Genomic DNA, 20,591 nt, shown 5'->3' with positions numbered 1-20,591 from the left:
GAGACATGGAGGAGAGGAGACATATTATAGACCTGCAGTAAGACACAGAGACATGGAGGAGAGGAGACATATTATAGATCTGCAGTAAGACACAGAGACATGGAGGAGAGGAGACATATTATAGACCTGCAGTAAGACAGGGAGGAGAGGAGACATATTATAGACCTGCAGTAAGACACAGAGACATGGAGGAGAGGAGACATATTATAGACCTGCAGTAAGACAGGGAGGAGAGGAGACATATTATAGACCTGCAGTAAGACACAGAGACATGGAGGAGAGGACTAGCCTTGGTTTTGTTTGTTATCTTGAGGACAGACAGAGAGAGAGCTGTAAAACAGAAGGGGTCTTGGGTAAAAGGACAGAAACACGTCTCCATCAGTATCCTACATGCAGTAGCCTTGCCCATCACTTTCATTTGGTGCAGTTGAGTTGGACTTATCTGGCCTGAGGGAGTTGAGTTGGACTTATCTGGCCTGAGGGAGTTGAGTTGGACTTATCTGGCCTGAGGGAGTTGAGTTGGACTTATCTGGCCTGAGGGAGTTGAGTTGGACTTATCTGGCCTGAGGAGTTGAGTTGGACTTATCTGGCCTGAGGGAGTTGAGTTGGACTTATCTGGCCTGAGGGAGTTGAGTTGGACTTATCTGGCCTGAGGAAGTTGAGTTGGACTTATCTGGCCTGAGGGAGTTGAGTTGGACTTATCTGGACTGAGGAAGTTGAGTTGGACTTATCTGGACTGAGGAAGTTGGACTTATCTGGACTGAGGAAGTTGAGTTGGACTTATCTGGACTGAGGAAGTTGAGTTGGACTTATCTGGCCTGAGGGAGTTGAGTTGGACTTATCTGGACTGAGGAAGTTGGACTTACCTGACCTGAGGAAGTTGGACTTATCTGGCCTGAGGAAGTTGAGTTGGACTTATCTGGACTGAGGGAGTTGAGATGGACTTATCTGGCCTGAGGGAGTTGAGTTGGACTTATCTGGCCTGAGGAAGTTGAGTTGGACTTATCTGGACTGAGGGAGTTGAGTTGGACTTATCTGGACTGAGGAAGTTGAGTTGGACTTATCTGGCCTGAGGGAGTTGAGTTGGACTTATCTGGACTGATGAAGTTGAGTTGGACTTATCTGGACTGAGGAAGTTGGACTTATCTGGACTGAGGAAGTTGAGTTGGACTTATCTGGACTAAGGAAGTTGAGTTGGACTTATCTGGACTGAGGAAGTTGAGTTGGACTTATCTGGCCTGAGGGAGTTGAGTTGGACTTATCTGGACTGAGGAAGTTGGACTTATCTGACCTGAGGAAGTTGGACTTATCTGGCCTAAGGAAGTTGGACTTATCTGGCCTGAGGAAGTTGGACTTATCTGGTCTGAGGAAGTTGAGTTGGACTTATCTGGACTGAGGAAGTTGGACTTATCTGGCCTGAAGAAGTTGGACTTATCTGGCCTGAGGAAGTTGAGTTGGACTTATCTGGCCTGAGGAAGTTGAGTTGGACTTATCTGGACTGAGGAAGTTGAGTTGGACTTATCTGGACTGAGGAAGTTGAATTGGACTTATCTGACCTGAGGAAGTTGGACTTATCTGACCTGAGGAAGTTGGACTTATCTGGCCTGTGGAAGTTGGACTTATCTGGCCTGTGGAAGTTGGACTTATCTGGCCTGTGGAAGTTGGACTTATCTGGCCTGTGGAAGTTGGACTTATCTGGCCTGAGGAAGTTGGACTTATCTGGCCTGAAAGTTGGACTTATCTGGACTGAGGAAGTTGGACTTATCTGGCCTGTGGAAGTTGGACTTATCTGGCCTGTGGAAGTTGGACTTATCTGGCCTGTGGAAGTTGGACTTATCTGGCCTGTGGAAGTTGGACTTATCTGGCCTGAGGAAGTTGGACTTATCTGACCTGAGGAAGTTGGACTTATCTGGACTGTGGAAGTTGGACTTATCTGGCCTGAAGAAGTTGAGTTGGACTTATCTAGCCTGAGGAAGTTGAGGGTGATCAGATGGATAAATGGTTGGACTGGATAGCCTGGTTTCCCATCTGGGAACAAGAAGGGTCTTAAAATCATAAATAATAACAGGAATACTGGGATATGGGCTCTAGTTATTCCGACAGCTGACAGAATGTGATTAGATCCCACATGGCCCCCTGATATCCATCCTGGTAGAGGAGTATCCCATTGAAAGGTAACTAGCACTGACAGTTGGACTCTTCCTCTTCCTTCAGTCCACTTGTTTATGTTAGTTGACACAATAGCGCGACCTCATGTTGACACCATGTCCACGTTGGTCCATAGATAGGATCAACAACAACAACAACAAACTGACGTCAGCCATTCCACCTATCAGCTTGGCCCTGACACGACCTCATGTTGACACCATGTCCATGTTGGACCATAGATAGGATCAACAACAACAACAACAACCTGACGTCAGCCATTCCACCTAACAGCTTGGCCCTGACACGACTCCTTGCTCCTCCTGTGTGACACGCCAAGGGTCACTGTGGAGACCTTGAACTACACCAAGAGAAGATTTATCTGGTCACCGGCAGACAGACAGACAGACAGACACAGACAGACAGATAGACAGACAGACAGACAGACAGACAGTGCCTGTCAAGCATTTCACTTGGGCTGTAATGTGGTGAACTGAGAGAGATGGAGAGAGAGACAGACAGACTATAACAACAGAGAGAGACACAGACTATGAAGACAGAGAGAGAGACAGAGAGACTATGAAGACAGAGAGAGTCAGTGCTTCTCCCTAGCCACCGTGCTTCTACACCTGCATTGCTTGCTGTTTGGGGTTTTATGGTGGGTTTCTGTACAGCACTTTGAGATATCAGCTGATGTACGAAGGGCTATATAAATAAATTTGATTTGAGAGAGAGACAGACTATGAAGACAGAGACAGACAGAGAGAGAGACTATGAAGACAGAAAGAAAGAGACTATGAAGACAGAGACAGACAGAGAGAGACTATGGAGACAGAAAGAGACAGACTATGAAGACAGAGACAGAGAGAGAGAGACAGTCTTCCATAGAGAGCCTTAGCTACAGAGTGAGGGACAATATAACAGCCCCAGTCCCTCCTACCAGCCATTTCCTGTTCTATCCAGTTAACCATTAACTCTGACAATCCTTCTACACACCAGATAATGGCTGGGTCCCCAATGGGGCCATTTGGGATGCAGTCAATGTGGGAATCATATCTGACACCAGATACCATGTGATGTAAACAACATTATCTGACACCAGATACCATGTGATGTAAACAACAATATCTGACACCAGATACCATGTGATGTAAACAACAATATCTGACACCAGATACCATGTGATGTAAACAACAATATCTGACACCAGATACCATGTGATGTAAACAACAATATCTGACACCAGATACCATGTGATGTAAACAACAATATCTGACACCAGATACCATGTGATGTAAACAACAATATCTGACACCAGATACCATGTGATGTAAACAACAATATCTGACACCAGATACCATGTGATGTAAACAACAATATCTGACACCAGATACCATGTGATGTAAACAACAATATCTGACACCAGATACCATGTGATGTAAACAATATCTGACACCAGATACCATGTGATGTAAACAACAATATCTGACACCAGATACCATGTGATGTAAACAACAATATCTGACTTCACACCAGATACTAGATGTGATGTAAACAACAATATCTGACACCAGATACTAGATACCATGTGATGTAAACAACATTATCTGACACCAGATACTAGATGTGATGTAAACAACAATATCTGACACCAGATACTAGATACCATGTGACGTAAACAACAATATCTGACACCAGATACTAGATACCATGTGACGTAAACAACAATATCTGACACCAGATACTAGATGTGATGTAAACAACAATATCTGACACCAGATACTAGATACCATGTGACGCAGTATCTGATTCTAAACTGGCTCATGTGTGAACAACATACACATTGTTGAACAATGTCTTCTGACTCAAACGATGGGATGGAGTTTTTTTTTTTTTGTGTAAATATTTTTTGGACAACAATGTTCAAGGTTGATTTACTTTACCTCCCTAAAAGGTGGCCTTTTGTGACATTTTATACTGTAATAAAAAGAAATGTGATGATATTTGTTTTCAGCGAAACAAAAGTGTTTCTCCATAACGTTTTGTATTATAATTGTAATATTCTGAGTTCACGTTGGTTTAATTTCTAAACCGACCACTTCCAAGACCCCACTATTGATCACAGAATAAACGTAACAAGTCCGTTCTGAAGCATTTTATTGAGTTTTTTTGTTTGTTTGTTCCTGCTTTAGGATACCCCAGCATTGGCAATTTAAAAATTGAAAACAAAAATAAATATGGATATTTATGTAAAACATTTTCCTACTGAAACATTATACACAATTGTACAACATCATTTTTTATTTTCTTCTTCACTTGGGGTGAATGAATAATCCTATACACATTTCCCCAAAGACTAAATAAACAAACCTCCATGCTAAAACAAAACAAAAAAACCTGAAAGAAATGAAGCGATGAAAAAAACCAACCATAATGATAATAATAATACTCAATGAACTGCTTCTGGTTTTTTAAAATTTGCTTTAAAAAAAACAACAACATTACTAAATAAAAACCCATTTGGTGAAAAATAAAAACATTGAATCAAATCCATCCATTATGTCTTATGTGTTGAGAGTAGTAGAGAAACATGGAATATAAATGAAATGTTCAAAAGTGACCGGGCCTTTTTCCGTACAGGTAAATGAACTCTCTGTTGTTGTTGCTACTCTGTGACTTCCTCCTGTACGTTGATAACGGGCAACGGAGAAGATGCCGTCCTTCTGGGTTTCTGCTGTGTGACGCTCTGTGAGAGGAGAGGACAGTCTATTCCATCCAGGCCCGGTCTTTCCTGGGTCTACGTTGTGTGTGTGTGTGTGTGTGTGGTGAGGGTCTGTGAGAGGAGAGGACAGTCTATATTCCATCCAGGCCCGGTCTTTCCTGGGTCTACGTTGTGTGTGTGTGTGTGTGTGTGTGGTGAGGGTCTGTGAAGGTGTGTTGTTTTGACGGTGCATCTGGTCTGGGCAGACTATGGTTGGTCAGTAGTCCGTGTCCGAGCCCTCGGCGTTGTCTACGTTGCGTGTGTGTGTGTGTGTGTGTGTGTATGTGTGTGGTGAGGGTCTGGGCAGACTGTGGTTGGTCAGTAGTCCGTGTCCGAGCCCTCAGCGTTGTCTACGTTGCGTGTGTGTGTGTGTATGTGTGTGGTGAGGGTCTGGGCAGACTGTGGTTGGTCAGTAGTCCGTGTCCGAGCCCTCGGCGTTGTCTACGTTGCGTGTGTGTGTGTGTATGTGTGTGGTGAGGGTCTGGGCAGACTGTGGTTGGTCAGTAGTCCGTGTCCGAGCCCTCGGCGTTGTCTACATTGCGTGACAACATGTAGTTGTCCATGTCGATGGAGCGACAGTTGTTGATGGCGTAGCGGAGTCTCTCTGCCATCACCGTCTGGCTGGAGTAAGGAGGCAGGCGCAGCTGGAAGAAACAGGTCTGGGAGGTCGGCAGGCTGTCATAGGGCTGTATGGGGGGGGGGGGCAGAGAGAGGGGGGGGGGCAGAGAGAGGGGGGGGCAGAGAGAGGGGGGGGGGCAGAGAGAGGGGGGGGGGGGGAGAGAGAGGGGGGGGGCAGAGAGAGAGGGGGGCAGAGAGAGAGGGGGGGCAGAGAGAGAGGGGGGGGGGGCAGAGAGAGAGGGGGCAGAGAGAGAGGGGGGGCAGAGAGAGAGGGGGGGGCAGAGAGAGGGGGGGGCAGAGAGAGGGGGGGGCAGAGAGAGAGGGGGGGCAGAGAGAGAGGGGGGCAGAGAGAGGGGGGGGCAGAGAGAGAGGGAGGGGGGCAGAGAGAGAGGGGGGCAGAGAGGGGGGGGCAGAGAGAGGGGAGGGGGCAGAGAGAGAGGGGGGGGCAGAGAGAGAGGAGGGGGGGCAGAGAGAGAGGGGGGGCAGAGAGAGAGGGGGGGGCAGAGAGAGGGGGGCAGAGAGAGAGGAGGGGAGAAGGGGGCAGAGAGAGGGGGAGAGGGGCAGAGAGAGAGAGGGGGGCAGAGAGGGGGGGCAGAGAGAGAGGGGGGGCAGAGAGAGAGGGGGGCAGAGAGAGAGGGGGCAGAGAGAGAGGGGGGGCAGCAGAGAGAGGGGGCAGAGAGAGGGGAGGGGGCAGAGAGAGAGGGGGGGCAGAGAGAGGGGGGGCAGAGAGAGGGGAGGGGGCAGAGAGAGAGGGGGGGGGGGGCAGAGAGAGAGGGGGCAGAGAGAGGGGGGAGGGGGCAGAGAGAGAGGGGGGCAGAGAGAGAGGGGGGGCAGAGAGAGAGAGGAGGGGAGAAGGGGGCAGAGAGAGGGGGAGAGGGCAGAGAGAGAGGGGGGCAGAGAGGGGGGAGAGAGGGCAGAGAGAGAGAGGTCACGATCAGATGAGCTCCTGCATTTTTCAGCATTTTCTTTAAAAAAGATAGATTTAGAGTTAGATAAACTTGGATTTTTTGTCAGGAACACATACTGGATTCTACCCTCTACAACATAACCCCCACTTCAAATCAAAACTTAAAACCTACAACCTGATTTTGGACGGAATTACGGAATCACCTGGAAGGTTCACAACTACCAAGATTTATTTCTCTATACAGCAAATTCTCTGGAAAACAACAGAAACCTGAAAACCCCATCCAACCTGGAACTGAGTGAGTAATGCTTAGTCTGAAACTATATATTTAAAAGCCAAAAGCCAAGAAGAAAAATACACAACATTACTTTATAAGGACTGAATTCTAACATAATTCTGCCAAGCTTGATACAGCTTCAACTAGCACTGACGTGTCAAGTGAGAGGTGTCAAAGCCCATTAGCCCAACAATGGCAGGAGAGTCACACAGTCTACCCCAACCAAATGGAGAGGCCTTAGAGGCTCCCTCCCGCTGTTCAGAGGTAATTAAAATACAGTACCCTTTGCATGTAAAGAATGATAAGTCAAGAAAAGATTACAAAATGAAGCTCCTTATGGAAAATCAAGAGACACTTTTTGCTGACTATTACAAAAATGGGAACATCAGCAACCTTATCTTCCACACAAACCATCCCCTGGCATGGCACAGTGCTATATTAGCACACTACCCCTTTGTTAAGAGAGGGGGGGTTAACGAGGGCTGGAAACTCAGAATACTTGATAACGAGGACTCTGAGTCAAGCAATATAAATATCTATAAGTCCGGAACAGTAATTGTACAGAATAACACCAAACAGTTTCAGCTGGACTTTCACCTAATCAAAGAATTAGCCCAGCAGGAGAAGCTCTCCCTTGATAAAGATACCCCCACACCGAGTGGGTCAGACCAGACCTCTTCACTATGTAACCCCACAGACGAGCAACCCCCAGCGGAGAGTCAACCTCCCAGCACAGATTACCACTCCCTCATTGAAATGAAAGACAAATTCACCCAGCTGGAGATAAGGCAGGTGGAGCTGGAACAGCAGGTGATCACACTTCAGTCAGCACAGACCCAGACAACAGCCCAGCAAAACAACAGCCCCCTAACCAGACCAGGAGAGCTGGAGGTGGACAGAGACATATCTGCACTTTGGACAGTGGTGAGACAAATACAACAGGAGAAAGAGGAGCAGAACAGGCAACTAGAGGAGCGTATCAGACTGCTGGTGGAGGAGAGGTTGAGGGGGATGGAGGAGAGGTTGAGGGGGATGGAGGAGAGGTTGAGGGGGACGGCGTGTGACAGAGAACAACCCACTAGAGAGGTGGCCACCCCCACAGAGAAGCCAGCAGAACAGCCCACCTCAGCACCCAACAAAAATCTCGACATCACAGCAGAACAGACAAATGAAGAACCCCAAGCCCAGCGGCTCTCACCCCCTGAGCACCCCCTGTCAGCCACCCTGATAGCCCTTCTGACAACCCCCCACACCCACTGAGGACAAACACAAGACACAGATTGTACTACTTATGGACTCAAATGGGAAATATATAGAAGAAAAAAACTTTTTCCCAAACACAGTGTGTCTAAACTCTGGTGTCCAAACACCCAGAGCGCCATAGACCTTCTGTCTGAGGCCAAACTAGGCTCACCCAGCCACATAATAATACACACAGGCACAAACGACCTGAGGGCCCAGCAGGAAAGAGTGGCCACAGCACTGAAGGGAGTGATTGAAAAGGCTTCTTCTACTTTCCCCAATACAGCGGGTAAACGCAAGTATTTCCCGTGACTGTGCCTCAAAACCAAACGTTTTCCTGGCCCACCACTCCACCCTGGACTTGAACAGCCTCTATGACCAGGTCCACCTCTACAAGGCAGCAGTGCCCATCTTTGCCCGAACTCTAAAGGACATCGCTCTCAAACGTATCCCCAACACTTCACACAGGAGCAACAGATCAATAGACACCCCACCCAGACCAGCGAGACACCCTCCCAGACCTGCAGGACCCCCCTGGACCTACACATAGAGGACCCACGCCAAGAGGAATTACATCCAGACCACCGCACACCCAGACACATCCACACCCCTACCCCAACCAATCAACACCCCCCGTCAATCATGCCCACACCCCATTTAGGCCCCCTCAGATCAGACCTATGCCACTCCTGCCCACCCCATGCACCCCACCCCCGCAAAGAGGGCCTCAACATGGAAGCCACACATACGCCCAGGTAGTGAGCGGGCAAACAGTCCCAACCCCACTCTCACACTCGCCCAAGCCAATGGCATGTACCAGATGCTCAGCAGGCTCTGCTCACACTTACTGGCCTGAGGCCAAACCACGACCAACAACATTGGACACTTTATGGAACAAAAGCCTTTACTATTTCATCCTGGAATATCCAAGGCCTGAGGTCATCTGCCTTTGGCCTGAAGAGCAGAAACCCGGACTTCACCAAAGAAATCGGTAATACAGACATTGTCATCCTGCAAGAAACCTGGTATAGAGGAGACAGACCCACTGGATGCCCTCTAGGTTACAGAGAGCTGGTAGTCCCATCCACCAAACTACCAGGTGTGAAACAGGGAAGGGACTCGGGGTATGCTAATTTGGTATAGAGCAGACCTAACTCACTCCATTAAATTAATCAAAACAGGAACATTCTACATTTGGCTAGAAATTCAAAAGGAAATTATCCTAACAGAGAAAAATGTCCTCCTGTGTGCTACCTATATCCCCCCACTAGAATCCCCATATTTTAATGAAGACAGCTTCTCCATCCTGGAGGGGAAATCAACCATTTCCAGGCCCAGGGACATGTACTAGTCTGTGGTGACCTAAATGCCAGAACCGGACAAGAACCTGACACCCTCAGCACACAGGGGGACAAACACCTGCCTGGAGGTGACAGCATCCCCTCCCCGTATGCCCCCTAGGCACAACTATGACAACATAACCAACAAAAACGGGTCACAACTCCTGCAGCTCTGTCGCACGCTGGGTATGTACATAGTCAATGGTAGGCTTCGAGGGGACTCCTATGGTAGGTACACCTATAGCTCATCTCTTGGCAGTAGTACTGTAGACTACTTTATCACTGACCTCAACCCAGAGTCTCTCAGAGCGTTCACAGTCAGCCCACTGACACCTCTATCAGATCAAAGCTAAATCACAGTCTACCTGAACAGAGAAATACTCAATCATGAGGCATCAAAGCCAAAGGAACTGAGTAACATTAAGAAATGCTAGAGATGGAAGGAAAGTAGTGTGGAAACCTAACAAAAAAACAATGAGGCAACAACAAATTCAATCCCTTTTAGACAACTTCCTGGACAAAACGTTTCACCGTGTAAGCTTGGCAGTAGAAATTCTTAACAGTATATTTGACCTCTCTGCCTCCCTATCAAACCTAAAAATCTCAAATAGAAAACCGAAGAAAATTAACAACAATGACAAATGGTTTGATGAAGAATGCAAAATTCTAAGAAAGAAATTGAGAAACCTGTCCAACCAAAAACATAGAGACCTGGAAAACCTGAGTCTACGCCTTCACTATGGTGAATCACTAAAACAATACAGAAATACACTACGGAAAAAGAAGGAACAGCATGTCAGAAATCAGCTCAATGTAAATGAAGAATCCATAGACTCTAACCACTTCTGGGAAAATTGGAAAACACTAAACAAACAACAACACGAAGAATTATCTATCCAAAATGGAGATGTATGGGTAAACCACTTCTCCAATCTTTTTGGCTCTATAACAAAGAATAAAGAGCAAAAACATATACATGATCAAATACAGATCTTAGAATCAACTATTAAAGACTACCAGAACCCACTGGATTCTCCAATAACATTGAATGAGTTACAGGACAAAATAAAAACCCTCCAACCCAAAAAGGCCTGTGGTGTTGATGGTATCCTCAATGAAATGATCAAATATACAGACAACAAATTCCAATTGGCTATACTAAAACTCTTTAACATCATCCTTAGCTCTGGCATCTTCCCCAATATTTGGAACCAAGGACTGATCACCCCAATCCACAAAAATGGAGACAAATTTGACCCCAATAACTACCGTGGAATATGCGTCAACAGTAACCTTGGGAAAATCCTCTGCATTATCATTAACAGCAGACTCGTACACTTCCTCAATGAAAACAATGTACTGAGCAAATGTCAAATTGGCTTTTTATCAAATTACCGTACAACAGACCATGTATTCACCCTGCACACCCTAATTGACAACCAAACAAACCAAAACAAAGGCAAAGTCTTCTCATGCTTTGTTGATTTCAAAAAAGCCTTCGACTCAATTTGGCATGAGGGTCTGCTATACAAACTGATGGAAAGTGGTGTTGGGGGTAAAACATACGACATCATAAAATCCATGTACACAAACAACAAGTGTGCGGTTAAAATTGGCAAAAAACACACACATTTCTTCACACAGGGTCGTGGGGTTAGACAGGGATGCAGCTTAAGCCCCACCCTCTTCAACATATATATCAACGAACTGGCGCGGGCACTAGAAAAGTCTGCAGCACCCGGCCTCACCCTACTAGAATCTGAAGTCAAATGTCTGCTGTTTGCTGATGATCTGGTGCTTCTGTCACCAACCAAGGAGGGCCTACAGCAGCACCTAGATCTTATGCACAGATTCTGTCAGACCTGGGCCCTGACAGTAAATCTCAGTAAGACCAAAATAATGGTGTTCCAAAAAGGTCCAGTCACCAGGACCACAAATACAAATTCCATCTAGACACTGTTGCCCTAGAGCACACAAAAAACTATACATACCTTGGCCTAAACATCAGCGCCACAGGTAACTTCCACAAAGCTGTGAACGATCTGAGAGACAAGGCAAGAAGGGCATTCTATGCCATCAAAAGGAACATAAATTTCAACATACCAATTAGGATTTGGCTAAAAATACTTGAATCAGTCATAGAGCCCATTGCCCTTTATGGTTGTGAGGTCTGGGGTCCGCTCACCAACAAGACTTCACAAAATGGGACAAACACCAAATTGAGACTCTGCACGCAGAATTCTGCAAAAATATCCTCAGTGTACAACGTAGAACACCAAATAATGCATGCAGAGCAGAATTAGGCCGATACCCACTAATTATCAAAATCCAGAAAAGAGCAGTTAAATTCTATAACCACCTAAAAGGAAGCGATTCCCAAACCTTCCACAACAAAGCCATCACCTACAGAGAGATGAACCTGGAGAAGAGTCCCCTAAGCAAGCTGGTCCTGGGGCTCTGTTCACAAACACACCCTACAGAGCCCCATGACAGCAGCACAATTAGACCCAACCAAATCATGAGAAAACAAAAAGATATTTACTTGACACACTGGAAAGAATTAACAAAAAAACAGAGCAAACTAGAATGCTATTTGGCCCTACACAGAGAGTACACAGCGGCAGAATACCTGACCACTGTGACTGACCCAAAATTAAGGAAAGCTTTGACTATGTACAGACTCAGCGAGCATAGCCTTGCTATTGAGAAAGGCCGACGTAGGCAGACATGGCTCTCAAGAGAAGACAGGCTATGTGCTCACTGCCCACAAAATGAGGTGGAAACTGAGCTGCACTTCCTAACCTCCTGCCCAATGTATGACCATATTAGAGAGACATATTTCCCTCAGATTACACAGATCCACAAAGAATTCGAAAACAAATCCAATTTTGAAAAACTCCCTTATCTACTGGGTGAAATTCCACAGTGTGCCATCAGAGCAGCAAGATTTGTGACCTGTTGCCACGAGAAAAGGGCAACCAGTGAAGAACACGCACCATTGTAAATACAACACATATCTATGCTTATTTATTTTATCTTGTGTCCTTTACCATTTGCACATTGTAAAAACACTGTATATATATATATATATATAATATGACATTTGTAATGTCTTTATTGTTTTGAAACTTCTGTATGTGTGATGTCTACTGATAATTTTTATTGTTTATTTCACTTTATATATTATATACCTTACTTGCTTTGGCAATGTTAACACATGTTTCCCATGCCAATAAAGCCCATTGAATTGAATTGAGAGGGGGGCAGAGAGAGAGAGGGGGGGCAGAGAGAGAGAGAGAGAGAGAGACGGGGGGTGGAACAGAGAGAGAGGTGTTCATTACATCATCAACATTCTCTTGTAATGTATGTATCTTCTCCATTTAGATGTGTGTAGTTCTGTCTTTGAGTTGTTCTTCTATTGGCAGAGAAATGCATCGACATTTAGACTGGGGGAACACACATGGGCATTTAGACTGGGGGAACACACACGGGCATTTAGACTGGGGGAACACACACTGGCATTTAGACTGGAGGAACACACACTGGCATTTAGACTGGGGGAACACACACGGGCATTTAGACTGGGGCAACACACACGGGCATTTAGACTGGGGGAACACACATGGGCATTTAGACTGGGGGAACACACATGGGCATTTAGACTGGGGGAACACACATGGGCATTTAGACTGGGGCAACACACATGGGCATTTAGACTGGGGGAACACACATGGGCATTTAGACTGGGGAACACATGGGCATTTAGACTGGAGGAACACACATGGGCATTTAGACTGGGGCAACACACATGGGCATTTAGACTGGGGGAACACACATGGGCATTTAGACTGGGGGAACACATGGGCATTTAGACTGGGGCAACACACACTGGCATGTAATTTTTTCCCTCAGACTTTGACAGGTAAATATTTAAATGCCCTTATGTTTAGCTAATAGATGCTGGATAAATAATTTAAACAACCAAATCGTTAGTAGGCTATCGGCCTTCAGCCACAATAACGGGTGGGAGGTTATGTGATGTTGTGATCACATCCCACGTGGATCAAGAACGGCGTTTTCTCAAATCATCCTACGGATGTTAAACCAGGTGAGATGTTTGATTTATTTAAACGAACGAAAAAGAACAGGATCTAATGATTCTAAGGCCCCCCTCCAAAGAATTGGACATTGGTTTTGTTAAAAAAAAAGAAGAATTTTTGGTTATATGACACTCAAGTTGTGGGAAACGATATTACTTCAGACAACATGCTATAAACACTGTATAGAATAATACAGACAGACACAGGACAAGACAAGCTGATGTCAGCCCCTGATCATCTGAACCGAGATCAGCCCTAACCATGTCTAGTCTGGCAGACAGCTGATGTCAGCCCCTTATCATCTGAACCGAGATCAGCCCTAACCATGTCTAGTCTGGCAGACAGCTGATGTCAGCCCCTGATCATCTGAACCGAGATCAGCCCTAACCATGTCTAGTCTGGCAGACAGCTGATGTCAGCCCCTTATCATCTGAACCGAGATCAGCCCTAACCATGTCTAGTCTGGCTGACAGCTGATGTCAGCCCCTTATCATCTGAACCGAGATCAGCCCTAACCATGTCTAGTCTGGCAGACAGCTGATGTCAGCCCCTTATCATCTGAACCGAGATCAGCCCTAACCATGTCTAGTCTGGCAGACAGCTGATGTCAGCCCCTTATCATCTGAACCGAGATCAGCCCTAACCATGTCTAGTCTGGCAGACAGCTGATGTCAGCCCCTTATCATCTGAACCGAGATCAGCCCTAACCATGTCTAGTCTGGCTGACAGCTGATGTCAGCCCCTTATCATCTGAACCGAGATCAGTCGGTGGGGATGGCCTTTCTCACTCACCCCTTTCATCTGCAACCTCTGGGAGGTGTGTGTGTGTGTGTGTTGGTATGTGTGTGTGTGTGTGTGCTGGTATGTGTGTGTGTGTGTATGTGTTTGTGTGTGTGTTGGTATGTGTGTGTGTGTGTGGGGGGTATGTGTGTGTGTGTTGGTATGTGTGTGTGTGTGTGTGCTGGTATGTGTGTGTGTGCGTGTGTTGGCAGCGGTGATTGTCTTACCCTGTCCACCTTCATTATCTGGAACCTCTGGGAGATGTCTGTGTGCGTGTGCGTGTGTGTGTGTGTGTGTGTTGGCAGCGGTGTCTGTCTTACCCTGTCCACCTTCATGATCTGGAACCTCTGGGAGATGTCTGTGTGCGTGTGCGTGTGTGTGTGTGTGTTGGCAGCGGTGTCTGTCTTACCCTGTCCACCTTCATGATCTGGAACCTCTGGGAGATGTGTGTGTGTGTGTTGCAGCGGTGTTTGTCTTACCCTGTCCACCTTCATGATCTGGAACCTCTGGGAGATGTCAGCTGTGTTGGCGGGCAGCCTGGACCGTCCCGAGACGAAGCGCATGAACAGAACCCTCTCATCGTTGGAGAAGTCCTCTAGGGTCTGCCAGAACCACTGGACCTGAGTGTGATGCTCTTCTACCTCACGGTACCGCACAACCTGGAATTAATACAGCCATTACCTCACGGTACCGCACAACCTGGAATTAATACAGCCATTAATACAGCCATTAATACAGCCATTACCTCATGGTACCACACTACCTGTAATTAATACAGCCATTAATACAGCCATTACCTCATGGTACCTCACTACCTGTAATTAATACAGCCATTACCTCACGGTACCACACTACCTGTAATTAATACAGCCATTACCTCATGGTACCACACTACCTGTAATTAATACAGCCATTACCTCATGGTACCACACTACCTGTAATTAATACAGCCATTACCTCATGGTACCACACTACCTGTAATTAATACAGCCATTACCTCATGGTACCACACTACCTGTAATTAATACAGCCATTACCTCATGGTACCACACTACCTGTAATTAATACAGCCATTACCTCACGGTACCACACTACCTGTAATTAATACAGCCATTACCTCATGGTACCACACAACCTGTAATTAATACAGCCATTACCTCACGGTACCACACTACCTGTAATTAATACAGCCATTAATACAGCCATTACCTCATGGTACCACACTACCTGTAATTAATACAGCCATTAATACAGCCATTACCCCATGGTACCACACTACCTGTAATTAATACAGCCATTACCTCATGGTACCACACTACCTGTAATTAATACAGCCATTACCTCACGGTACCACACTACCTGTAATTAATACAGCCATTACCTCATGGTACCACACTACCTGTAATTAATACAGCCATTACCTCATGGTACCACACTACCTGTAATTAATACAGCCATTAATACAGCCATTACCTCACGGTACCACACTACCTGTAATTAATACAGCCATTACCTCATGGTACCACACTACCTGTAATTAATACAGCCATTAATATAGCCATTACCTCATGGTACCTCACTACCTGTAATTAATACAGTCATTACCTCACGGTACCACACTACCTGTAATTAATACAGCCATTACCTCATGGTACCACACTACCTGTAATTAATACAGCCATTACCTCATGATACCACACTACCTGTAATTAATACAGCCATTACCTCACGGTACCACACTACCTGTAATTAATACAGCCATTACCTCATGGTACCACACTACCTGTAATTAATACAGCCATTACCTCATGGTACCACACTACCTGTAATTAATACAGCCATTACCTCATGGTACCACACTACCTGTAATTAATACAGCCATTAATACATCCATTACCTCACGGTACCACACTACCTGTAATTAATACAGCCATTACCTCATGGTACCACACTACCTGTAATTAATACAGCCATTACCCTCATGGTACCACACTACCTGTAATTAATACAGCCATTAATACAGCCATTACCTCATGGTACCACACTACCTGTAATTAATACAGCCATTACCTCATGGTACCACACTACCTGTAATTAATACAGCCATTACCTCACGGTACCACACTACCTGTAATTAATACAGCCATTACCCTCATGGTACCACACTACCTGTAATTAATACAGCCATTACCTCATGGTACCACACTACCTGTAATTAATACAGCCATTACCTCATGGTACCACACTACCTGTAATTAATACAGCCATTACCTCACGGTACCACACTACCTGTAATTAATACAGCCATTAATACAGCCATTACCTCATGGTACCACACTACCTGTAATTAATACAGCCATTACATCATGGTACCACACTACCTGTAATTAATACAGCCATTACCTCATGGTACCACACTACCTGTAATTAATACAGCCATTACCTCATGGTACCACACTACCTGTAATTAATACAGCCATTACCTCAAGGTACCACACTACCTGTAATTAATACAGCCATTACCTCATGGTACCACACTACCTGTAATTAATACAGCCATTAATACAGCCATTACCTCATGGTACCACACTACCTGTAATTAATACAGCCATTAATACAGCCATTACCCTCATGGTACCACACTACCTGTAATTAATACAGCCATTGCCTCATGGTACCACACTACCTGTAATTAATACAGCCATTGCCTCATGGTACCACACTACCTGTAATTAATACAGCCATTATCTCATGGTACCACACTACCTGTAATTAATACAGCCATTAATACAGCCATTACCCTCATGGTACCACACTACCTGTAATTAATACAGCCATTAATACAGCCATTACCCTCATGGTACCACACTACCTGTAATTAATACAGCCATTACCTCACGGTACCACACTACCTGTAATTAATACAGCCATTACCTCACGGTACCACACTACCTGTAATTAATACAGCCATTACCCCATGGTACCACACTACCTGTAATTAATACAGCCATTAATACAGCCATTACCCCATGGTACCACACTACCTGTAATTAATACAGCCATTACCCTCATGGTACCACACTACCTGTAATTAATACAGCCATTACCTCATGGTACCACACTACTTGTAATTAATACAGCCATTAATTACCCTCATGGTACCACACTACCTGTAATTAATACAGCCATTACCTCATGGTACCACACTACCTGTAATTAATACAGCCATTACCTCATGGTACCACACTACCTGTAATTAATACAGCCATTACCCTCATGGTACCACACTACCTTTAATTAATACAGCCATTACCTCATGGTACCACACTACCTGTAATTAATACAGCCATTACCTCATGGTACCACACTACCTGTAATTAATACAGCCATTACCTCATGGTACCACACTACCTGTAATTAATACAGCCATTACCTCATGGTACCACACTACCTGTAATTAATACAGCCATTACCTCACAGTACCACACTACCTGTAATTAATACAGCCATTAATACAGCCATTACCTCACGGTACCACACTACCTGTAATTAATACAGCCATTACCTCACGGTACCACACTACCTGTAATTAATACAGCCACTAATACAGACATCAATACAACAATCAGTCAGTCAATCAAGTCAGTCAATCAATCAGTCAGTCAGCCAATCATCACTTAGTCAGTCAGTCAGCCAATCATCACTTAGTCTGTCAGTCAGTCAGTCAGTCAGCCAATCGTCACTTAGTCAGTCAGTCAATCATCAGCCAATCATCACTTAGTCAGACAGTCAGTCAGCCAATAATCACTTAGTCAGTCAGTCAGTCAGTCAATCTGTCAGTCAGTCAGTCAGGCAGTCAGTCAGTCAATCATCACTTAGTCAGTCAGTCAGTCAGCCAGCCAATCATCACTCAGTCAGTCAGCCAGCCAGCCAATCATCACTTAGTCAGTCAGTCAGTCAGTCAGTCAGTCAGTCAGCCAATCATCACTTCGTCAGTCAGTTTACAGCAAAACAATGAAATGAAAGAGATGAAAACAAACGGAAGACAAAGTAATGAGACCTTCTTGAGCACGTCCACACTGATCTCTGGCATCCCACAAACCATCTGTTCCAGTTGTTTGGCTGTGAGGAGGGAGAGGAGAGGGACAGGGACGATCCAGGACATGCCCTCACGCACCACCGCCACCTGGGAGAGGAGGAGGGAGGGAGAGAGATGGGGGAGAGAGAGGGACAGGGGAAGGAGAAAGACGGGGGATGGGAGATATGAAACAAGTGGTTCTTAGAGTCTAACAGAGACATGTACTGTACTCTAAACACCTTAGAGTCTAACAGAGACATGTAGTGTACTCTCACACCTTAGAGTCTAACATAGACATGTACTGTACTCTAAACACCTTAGAGTCTAACATAGACATGTACTGTACTCTAAACACCTTAGAGTCTAACAGAGACATGTAGTGTACTCTAAACACCTTAAGAGTCTAACAGAGACATGTACTCTAAACACCTTAGAGTCTAACAGAGACATGTACTGTACTCTAACACCTTAGAGTCTAACAGAGACATGTACTGTACTCTAAACACCTTAGAGTCTAACATAGACATGTACTGTACTCTAAACACCTTAGAGTCTAACAGAGACATGTACTCTAAACACCTTAGAGTCTAACAGAGACATGTACTGTACTCTAAACACCTTAGAGTCTAACAGAGACATGTACTCTAAACACCTTAGAGTCTAACAGAGACATGTACTGTACTCTAACACCTTAGAGTCTAACAGAGACATGTACTCTAAACACCTTAGAGTCTAACAGAGACATGTACTGTACTCTAAACACCTTAGAGTCTAACAGAGACATGTAGTGTACTCTAAACACCTTAGAGTCTAACAGAGACATGTACTCTAAACACCTTAGAGTCTAACATAGACATGTACAGTACTCTAAACACCTTAGAGTCTAACAGAGACATGTACAGTACTCTAAACACCTTAGAGTCTAACAGAGACATGTAATCTAAACACCTTAGAGTCTAACAGAGACATGTACTGTACTCTAACACCTTAGAGTCTAACAGAGACATGTAGTGTACTCTCACACCTTAGAGTCTAACAGAGACATGTACTGTACTCTAAACACCTTAGAGTCTAACAGAGACATGTAGTGTACTCTAAACACCTTAGAGTCTAACAGAGACATGTACTCTAACACCTTAGAGTCTAACAGAGACATGTACTCTAACACCTTAGAGTCTAACAGAGACATGTACTGTACTCTAAACACCTTAGAGTCTAACAGAGACATGTACTGTACTCTAACACCTTAGAGTCTAACAGAGACATGTAGTGTACTCTAAACACCTTAGAGTCTAACAGAGACATGTACTGTACTCTTAACACCTTAGAGTCTAACAGAGACATGTAGTGTACTCTTAACACCTTAGAGTCTAACAGAGACATGTACTGTACTCTTAACACCTTAGAGTCTAACAGAGACATGTACTGTACTCTTAACACCTTAGAGTCTAACAGAGACATGTACTGTACTCTTAACACCTTAGAGTCTAACAGAGACATGTACTGTACTCTTAACACCTTAGAGTCTAACAGAGACATGTACTGTACTCTTAACACCTTAGAGTCTAACAGAGACATGTAGTGTACTCTAAACACCTTAGAGTCTAACAGAGACATGTACTCTAACACCTTAGAGTCTAACAGAGACATGTAGTGTACTCTAAACACCTTAGAGTCTAACAGAGACATGTACTCTAACACCTTAGAGTCTAACAGAGACATGTACAGTACTCTAAACACCTTAGAGTCTAACAGAGACATGTACTCTAAACACCTTAGAGTCTAACAGAGACATGTACTCTAACACCTTAGAGTCTAACAGAGACATGTACTGTACTCTAAACACCTTAGAGTCTAACAGAGACATGTACTGTACTCTAAACACCTTAGAGTCTAACAGAGACATGTACTGTACTCTAAACACCTTAGAGTCTAACAGAGACATGTACTGTACTCTAAACACCTTAGAGTCTAACAGAGACATGTACTGTACTCTAACACCTTAGAGTCTAACAGAGACATGTACTCTAACACCTTAGAGTCTAACAGAGACATGTACTGTACTCTCACACCTTAGAGTCTAACAGAGACATGTACTGTACTCTAAACACCTTAGAGTCTAACAGAGACATGTACTGTACTCTCACACCTTAGAGTCTAACAGAGACATGTACTGTACTCTAAACACCTTAGAGTCTAACAGAGACATGTACTGTACTCTAACACCTTAGAGTCTAACAGAGACATGTAATCTAAACACCTTAGAGTCTAACAGAGACATGTACTGTACACAATATAGTCTAGTTATATAGTCTAGTTATATACTGAACCATGACTTTTCTA

The 20,591-nt window shown here is 44.8% G+C and overlaps 1 protein-coding gene across 1 annotated transcript in view; it reads right to left on the bottom strand.

Annotated features, from left to right (window-relative positions):
• Positions 1-4,285: 4,285 nt before the first annotated feature.
• Positions 4,286-20,591, bottom strand: part of LOC135552238 (probable E3 ubiquitin-protein ligase HERC1) — a 35,838-nt gene continuing 19,532 nt past the window's right edge. The window contains exons 7-9 of the mRNA XM_064983744.1: positions 18,231-18,356; positions 14,650-14,829; positions 4,286-5,592 (exon numbers count right to left, since the gene is read on the bottom strand). Coding sequence (XP_064839816.1) covers positions 5,407-5,592; positions 14,650-14,829; positions 18,231-18,356 — 492 coding nt within the window. The 3' untranslated portion in view covers positions 4,286-5,406. The remainder of the gene's footprint in view (positions 5,593-14,649; positions 14,830-18,230; positions 18,357-20,591) is intronic.

This window comes from Oncorhynchus masou, chromosome 2 (assembly GCF_036934945.1).
Source record: "Oncorhynchus masou masou isolate Uvic2021 chromosome 2, UVic_Omas_1.1, whole genome shotgun sequence".
NCBI lineage: Eukaryota > Metazoa > Chordata > Actinopteri > Salmoniformes > Salmonidae > Oncorhynchus > Oncorhynchus masou.
The sequence above is the reverse complement of the archived record's forward strand: the minus strand, read 5'-3'. Positions and strand labels throughout refer to the sequence as shown.